Source organism: Pseudoliparis swirei, chromosome 7 (genome assembly GCF_029220125.1).
Source record: "Pseudoliparis swirei isolate HS2019 ecotype Mariana Trench chromosome 7, NWPU_hadal_v1, whole genome shotgun sequence".
In the NCBI taxonomy this organism is placed as follows: domain Eukaryota; kingdom Metazoa; phylum Chordata; class Actinopteri; order Perciformes; family Liparidae; genus Pseudoliparis; species Pseudoliparis swirei.
This window is the reverse complement of record NC_079394.1, coordinates 24,934,006-24,942,390: the sequence shown is the minus strand read 5'-3', so window position 1 is coordinate 24,942,390 and position 8,385 is coordinate 24,934,006. Positions and strand designations below refer to the sequence as shown.

General features: G+C 43.1%; 1 protein-coding gene across 1 annotated transcript; it reads left to right on the top strand.

Moving 5' to 3' along the window:
* The first annotated feature begins 4,862 nt into the window (after window positions 1-4,862).
* Window positions 4,863-8,128, top strand: LOC130196327 (izumo sperm-egg fusion protein 1). Its single transcript, XM_056418352.1, has 9 exons — window positions 4,863-5,064; window positions 5,613-5,687; window positions 5,819-5,902; window positions 5,997-6,017; window positions 6,313-6,402; window positions 6,572-6,699; window positions 6,822-6,972; window positions 7,779-7,947; window positions 8,068-8,128. Exons 1-9 carry the CDS (start codon window positions 4,863-4,865, stop codon window positions 8,126-8,128), a joined length of 981 nt encoding a protein of 326 aa, XP_056274327.1.
* The last annotated feature ends 257 nt before the right edge of the window (window positions 8,129-8,385 follow it).

Here is an 8,385-nt window from a genome sequence, read left to right as displayed (position 1 = left end):
CTCCAGTCACCACTAGGGGGCAGCAACACGCTACAATCAGCGGGGACAGCGCTGGAAACCAAGCTCTGGTGCGTCCTGGTTACCTTCTTTCCATACGGATATCGCCGTAATTTGACATCTGTTGGCGAATAATTTAGTGCCAACTGTAGAAGAGGGTAGAGTCATTCAGCTAGTATAACTATTTGTCTTTTTAATTTCTTTAAATGGCGACATTTATTGGTGGCTGTGGCACCAACTGCTGAATGAAGCTAACCTGGCAAGTAACGCTCTAGTTAGCAGTATTTTGAGCAGTATGCTAACCTAGTAGCACTCAAGCAGAAGCAGCGACATTGTTTTTTAAAGCCGCTAACCTAATAACTGTAAACACAAGTATTAGTACACCAGCAGCAGTAGTCAACAGAAGGAAAAGAGCAAAGTCAGGTCAGTTGGTTTGGGTCATTTAATGAGTTGTTCTCCAGTAAGATGTGACCTCTGACCTCTGGGCCCTGTGGAAGAGGCCTGGATCCAAAGGTGTTCTCTCCATTGCTCTTGTTTATACCAGGCTTAAGTTACATGATTCAATCTCGTTAGATATATATAAATAAGCCTGTTAATTGAATAGATGATATACAGTATTAATTATCTTATTTTATTTACATATTTAGTCTCTCTTGTCTTATGTGACAGCTGACTGAATGTGTTTATGTTTACCATCATCAGAAACACGTTTATTGATAAGCAGGGTTTCACCGGCAATACAATACACAATTTAAGAGAACATTTTAAAAAGCAAAACAGAAGAAGCATGAATGAACAAATTACATTAAAATATGAGAAATTATTTTCTGAATAACTTATTGGTCAGCAGAATAAATGGCAGATAAATCAATATTGACTGTAAATGTTAGTTTCACGACTAAATTGTATACATTCCTGTTAAATAAAATGACCAAAACTACATTAACTGTACTTTAGACTGTAACCCAGACGACATGAGCCTTAAATGAAACACAGCAGCATTGTTACAGTAGTTGAAACAGTAGTAAGTAAGTAATTTATTTTCCATAAGTACATACATAACGTGTACATACTGACAGACATTAACAACAGAAAAAATGTACGAATGGAGGACCGTCCAAAGACCAGGTCTGTAGGCTCCTCTGAGATGAGGAGTTGGACGGCCCCTCCCCGAACCCTTTAACCCCCCCCCCCTCCCAACTACTACAGGCACACAGACAGTACACACACATATGGATCAAAACATAAAATGTCGTACAAGCAACAACAACAACAACAAAACAGGAAAAAGAAAACGAAAAAGAAAGAGACATGGTAAAAATAATAAAAGGCAAATGTGAACTCCTGATAACTTAGGGGAAGAAAAAAAATATCACGAACATCAAATTATGTTTATACATTTTATTTTAAATATATTTCCTCTATTGTACTGTGCCGCCAGGCTGTATATCAATATTAATAACTTTCAAAATGAAGTGAGATGGCGTTTAAGGCGAGAACCAAAAGCCTTGGTGGTGAATGCTGATTTGACCTCGTCCGGAATTTGTCTCCAGAGATTTGGACCTCTACAGATGAAGCTTTTAAATACAATGTCGACTGTATGTTTATTTATATGTATGCCACCACGCAGCCGCGTGTTATGGTTGTAGACATTTGTGTTCCTTGTGAACATACGTAACAGATTGTGGGGCAGATTATTATTCATAAATCTGTACATAAAAATTCCTTATGGTAAAAGTAAAAACAGGAGTTATGGGAGTAACACCAGTACTTGTGGAACTGTATGAATAGTAAGGTGAGGGTTTTTTTCTGTTTCAGTTTGTATTCAAAGTTTTAATGGTAATGGGAAGTCACACATTTACTCTAAGTATTACCACTTAATGCTGCGTTATATTCCAAAATAGTTTTTTTCTTCAATTCAATTCAATTCAGTTTATTTGTATAGCCCAATTTCACAAATTACAAATTTGTCTCGGAGTGCTTTACAATCTGTACACATAGACATCCCTGCCCCAAAACCTCACATCGGACCAGGAAAAACTCCCAAATAACCCTTCAGGGGAAAAAAAGGGAAGAAACCTTCAGGAGAGCAACAGAGGAGGATCCCTCTCCAGGATGGACAGATGCAATAGATGTAATGTGTACAGAAGGACAGATTTAGAGTTAAAATACATTCAATGAATATGACAGAGTGTATGAATAGTTCATAGTAGGCATATTCCACGATGGAGACCTCCATGATCCATCAGGCAGATGGCGGTGGGGAGGAGGAGTGGGCGGAGTCTCAACAGTGGGCGGAGTCTCAACAGGACAGTGGCGCAGTCAGGAGCAGGAATTCCACGACCCAGACCTCAATGATCCATCAGGCAGATAGGATCTATGCCGTCTCATAGGGTCCGATGACCCCATGAGACGTGAAGTCAAAAGGACTCCGGGGAGAAAGCAGAGTTAGTAACGTGTGATGGAGAGATGAAAATTCATCCTTAAGGAGAGAAAAAGAGGAGATAGGTACTCAGTGCATCCTAAATTGTCCCCCGGCAGCTATAAGCCTATAGCAGCATATCAAGGGGCTGGACCAGGTGAACCTGATTCAGCCCTAACTATAAGCTCTGTCAAAGAGGAAGGTCTTAAGTCTAATCTTAAACGAGGTGACTGTGTCTGCCTCCCGGACTGAAGGTGGAAGCTGGTTCCATAAAGAGGAGCTTGATAACTAAAGGCTCTGGCTCCCATTCTACTTTTAAGACTCTAGGAACTACAAGTAGTCCCGCATTTAGTGAGCGTAGCTCTCTAGTGGGGCAATATGGTACTACAAGCTCCTTAAGATATGATGGAGCATCACCAATCAAGGCTTTGTAGGTTAAGAGAAGAATTTTAAAAGTGATTCTTGATTTTACTGGGAGCCAGTGCAGAGCAGCTAGTGCAGGAGTGATGTGATCTCTTTTCTTAGTTTTAGTGAGAACACGAGCTGCAGCATTCTGGATCAACTGGAGGGACCTAAGAGATTTATTAGAGCAGCCTGATAATAAGGAGTTGCAGTAATCCAGTCTCGAAGTAACGAACGCGTGAACCAATTTTTCTGCAAATTTTGAGACAAGATGTGCCTGATTTTTGAAATATTACGTAGATGAAAGAATGCAGTCCTTGAGATTTGCTTTACGTGGGAGTTAAAGGACAAGTCCCGATCAAAGATAACGCCAAGATTCTTTACAGTGGTGTTGGATGCCAGGGCAATGCCGTCTACAGAATCCACATCACCAGATAATTGATCTCTGAGGTGCTCAGGGCCGATTAAAATTACTTCGGTTTTGTCTGAGTTTAACATCAAGAAGTTGCAGGTCATCCATGTTTTATGTCTTTAAGACATGCTTGAATTTTACCGAGTTGGTTGCTCTCCTCTGGTTTTATCGATAAATATAGTTGAGTATCATCTGCATAACAATGAAAGTTTATGCAGTGTTTCCTGATAATATTGCCCAAAGGAAGCATGTATAAGGTAAATAAAATTGGTCCAAGCACAGAACCTTGTGGAACTCCGTGATTAACGTTGGTGGTCATCGAGGCGTCATCGTTTACAAATACAAACTGAGATCGATCTGATAAATAGGATTTAAACCAAATTAGTGCCGTGCCTGAAATGCCAATCGACTGCTCCAGTCTCTGTAACAGGATGTCATGGTCAATGGTGTCGAATGCAGCACTAAGGTCTAACAAGACCAGGACAGAGAGGAGTCCTTTATCTGCTGCCATTAAGAGGTCATTTGTAATTTTCACCAGTGCCGTCTCGGTGCTGTGGTGTTTTCTAAATCCTGATTGAAATTTCTCAAATAAACTATTATGATGTAGAAAGTCGCACAACTGATTTGCGACCACTTTCTCAAGGATCTTGGAGAGGAAGGGGAGGTTAGAGATCGGTCTGTAGTTAGCCAACACCTCTGGATCCAGAGTGGGCTTCTTCAGGAGAGGTTTAATAACAGCCACTTTGAAGGAGTGTGGTACGTGGCCTGTTAGCAGAGACACATTGATAACACATTGATAAAATGTCGTACAAGCAACAACAACAACAACAACAAAACAAGAAAAAGAAAGAGACATGGTAAAAATAATAAAAGGCAAATGTGAACCCCTGATAACTTAGGGAAGAAAAAAAAATATCACGAACATCAAATTATGTATATACATTTTATTTTAAATATCTTTCCTCTATTGTACTGTGCCGCCAGGCTGTATATCAATATTAATAACTTTCAAAATGAAGTGAGATGGCGTTTAAGGCGAGAACCAAAAGCCTTGGTGGTCGATGCTGATTTGACCTCGTCCGGAATTTGTCTCCAGAGCTTTGGACCTCTACGGATGAAGCTTTTAAATACAATGTCGACTGTATGTTTATTTATATGTATGCCACCACGCAGCCGCGTGTTATGGTTGTAGACATTTGTGTTCCTTGTGAACATACGTAACAGATTGTGGGGCAGATTATTATTCATAAATCTGTACATAAAAATTCCTTATGGTAAAAGTAAAAACAGGAGTTATGGGAGTAACACCAGTACTTGTGGAACTGTAGCATTATGAATAGTAAGGTGAGGGTTTTTTTCCGTTTCAGTTTGTATTCAAAGTTTTAATGGTAATGGGAAGTCACACATTTACTCTAAGTATTACCACTTAATGCTGCGTTATATTCCAAAATAGTTTTTTTCTTCATTGTTTATGTTTTTCATTCTCCACTTCCAGGAACAGCAGCTGTAGGAGTGATGATGAGGCTCGCAGTAAAAAGTGAACGTAATGTTCGTAGGAGTAACAATGTTTGACGACTCTGTTCCAGGAGCCTTCAGGAGCCGAGGGGCAGGACGCTGGGCGGGGGTCGGATGCTGCTGCTGCTGGTGTCCCTGCTCTGCTGTGTCCCTGCAGCCAAGGCCTGTCTGCAGTGTGACCGCAAGATCAGGCTCCTGCTCGAGGACTTCACCCTGTCCGCTCCCACCGTGTACAACCAGATCGAATTGAAAAAGATCTGCGACCATGCTTATGTGACCTACAAGGAGACCAGCCGGGAGCGAAGGGGAGTCATCGGTGAGCTGAGACCCGGTCCATCTCGAAAACAACATGGCGCAAGCTGGAAGCTCACGTATCGCAACTCATGTTCCTTTATCTTGCCTGTTATTACCTTCGCATTGAAAATGCGGAAGGTTATGTTTATTTAATTATTTATTTGTATGCGTGTTACTCGCATAACTCAAAAAGTGTTTAACCGAATCGCATGAAATTTGGTGGGATGATTGGTTATTATCCGGGGACCATTTGATTAGATTTTTGGATTGACCGGGTCAAAGGTCAAGGTCAAGGTCATGAAAAGGTCAAAATCTTCTTTCTACCATAGCGCGGTCAATTTTTATCCAATTGGCATGCAACTAATGCCAAAATGTTCATAATGCAATGCCCAATCTTGTGGTATGCGAAGGTATGCGCTCTACCGAGTGCCCGTTCTAGTTTTAATTGCATTTCACCCCAAATATGGTAACTAGGGGTCTCATTTGGTGTAAATAAAAAATATGAGTGAGATGTCTAAACTGTAAAATAGTATAAACCAGTTATAAATGACTGTCTTTCCCGCTGCTCAGATCCTACCACTCTGTACAGAGCCAGAACTGAGTACCACAGTGAGTTGGACCGCTTCTTGAAAACCAAGCACACTGGTGAGAAACAAAACGGGTTCCCTTGCATCATCACAGAATATATTTAGACATGACACATGTTATCAGAACAAATGCTACGTCCGCCGGATTTAAAGGCAAAGCCTGCTATTCTTTTGGGTTTATTTGTTCAGGATCCGTAACATTTGAGGCCATTCAGATCCTGGAGAAGGGCAGGAAGATCTTAGAGAAACACTTGGACACGTTCGTCCGTGACGGTAGTGAATGAATCCCAGCGAGTGGTCTGCACGGTGTGAGGCGCGGCGCTTTGTGGACCAGATGTTACTGATCACTTCTTATTCTCTCCCCCAGGGTTGTGCCCCAACAAGTGCGGTAAGGGTTCCTCTGTTGCTGTGTGAATCCTCATAGAGGCACAATGTGTTCCTGCTATTTCTTTTCCAACAAGTGTCAGACATAATTTCTTTTGTATGAATATTAAGTAACTTTTCTTTATTAGCTGTATTCCATGGTGAACATATTGTCGTTTTACATGTATGACCTGTAGAGAAGTCAGATATCCCATCAATGCATGTTTACAGGACACGTGTTTGCATGTGTGTGCGTGCGTGCTTGTGTGTCTGTCTGTGTGTGTGTATGTGTGTGTCTGTGCTCGTGGTTTGGTGTCCAGGGCTTTTGAAACGAAGAGTGATGGATTGCTTCTCCTGTCGTTACAAGATATACATCTGTCCCTCTCCCTCCGGCCAGCAGGACTGCGGTGGTATATTTATATTTACTCGTCTGTGTGCGGGTGAACTGGGAGCGCCCCGTTCTTCAGCCTGTCACGAGTGTGCAAGCGTGTCCCCAGGCACAACACTTCAAGTAATCCGTACGCAAATGAACGAAGCGTCTCTCTGTCTTGTCCTCTCCTCGCTCCCCTTTCTCTCCAGAGCTCCCCGTGCGGGCCGAGGAGGGAGGCCAGGCCGTGCTGAACTGTTTCCTCCCGTGGCATCGTCTTCTGTTGGGAGCACCGGAGTACCACTACGCCTGGGCCCGCGGCGTGCCAGGCACCGAAAAGGTCCCCCCCCCCCCCCCCCCCTCAGACGTGTGCTCAAACAGAAGCACTTTAAAACCACTTTGCATACTTCCCATGATTCCCACCTGTTGTGTGTCTGTGTGTGTATCTGTGTGTGTGTGCAGCTGAACGAGAGTGATTTTAAAGCCTTGGTGGTGACGGACGACTCATCCGTGGTCCTAAATCAGCTGCGCGTGGATGAACAAGGGACGTACCGCTGCTCTCTGCAGGGCCGCGATGGAACCGTCTTCTACCGGGTCACGTACCCGCTCGCCGGTAGAGTTCTGAGACTTCACAGACGTAACTCTGTCAGATCGTTTGACTCACGCGGGGCAAAAGGAGTTAATTCAGCACTTTTTAACGATTGCCACTAACACCCCATTAAACGTGATGTCAATTCAGGAAATTAAACACTTGAAGATGAAATGTCTCTGGTGTTGTAATACAAGCGCTCGTTAAATCGTAAATGAGATCCCGGAGGCCCCGAGGATCATTAGAAACGCAGTTCATTTCAAAGAAATGAAGGCATTTTCAAAAGGTAAATTAGAGGCTTTTAATTAGTTCCTGCGTATGTCAACAAATATATTCAATTCAGTTTATTTTATACAGCCCGATATCACAAATTACGAATTTGCCTCAGAGGGCTTTATAATCTGTACACATACGACATCCCTGACCTTTGACCTCACATCGGATTAGGAAAAATTTGGGGAAAAAAGTGAAGAAACCTTCAGGAGAGCAACACATGAGGATCCCTCCAGGATGGACAGAGGAATGTCATGTGACCAGAAGGAAGCGTTACAGAGTTACAACACATGAGTATCACAGATGTGTTTGTGGTTGCATCTGTGAGGGCGGATCGAGGGCGTGTCAATTTCTTTCAGTGGGTTGCTGGTTTCTTTCTCTATTATGTCGCTGTGTGGGCTTTCTTTTATTTTATTGAGCATATTCTTCCATACATGTTCCTTATTGCTGTGTGGCTTTTGATAAAAAGATCACGGGGTTGACCTGCATAGAAATCTGCTTTTTAAACTATAAACTTCTGACAACATCTCCATGAGCTCATCTCTCTTCCTGCACAGTCGCTCTTTCTCCTGACCAGACACGCCGCCCCGTCATCACTCCGCCCTCCCTGCCTCACGGAGACGACTCCGCGCATTTTCAACCCACCGCCGTCCTGCTGGTGCCGGTCATCGCCGTGGTTACGGCGTTGAGTCTGGCAGCGAGCGTAGGCGTCACGGTGGTACTGGGGTAAGAGAAAGAGACGGTTAGCGGGTCTGGAGGTTAGCAGGAAGGCGAGGGTGGTAAAGAGTCAGAGCATGACACAGGAAACAAATGCAACTTTTCTTTTGCTTTTTTTAATCTTCATAGAATGATGATGAGTCAGAGGAGTAGGCGGACAGAGAGGAGAACCACACAAGACCCGGTGTGACGAAGAACACTGCACAGTGAACACACACGCGGGTCATGCCTGGCACAGAAGTGAAAACACTTCTGATCAATACATATTTGTTTTTCCTCAACGACCAACTGAGAGTTGTCCATGTGAATCCAACACCGAGATCTCACCAATAAAACAGAATATTTGTGGTGTAATGAAACCTGAGTGTACAGCACACACACACACACACACATATAAAATCTCCCAGAAAGTGCTCAACTTTCCGTAACGTTAAGCACCAGCTCGCC

Bases quoted from the DNA above. Each gene is read 5' to 3' on its own strand.
- LOC130196327 (XM_056418352.1), top strand. From the start codon at position 4,863: ATGCTGCTGCTGCTGGTGTCCCTGCTCTGCTGTGTCCCTGCAGCCAAG. The intron at 6,403-6,571 runs GTATATTTATAT...CTTTCTCTCCAG, and splicing joins CGGCCAGCAGGACTGCGGTG to AGCTCCCCGTGCGGGCCGAG. The intron at 6,973-7,778 runs GTAGAGTTCTGA...CTTCCTGCACAG, and splicing joins GGTCACGTACCCGCTCGCCG to TCGCTCTTTCTCCTGACCAG.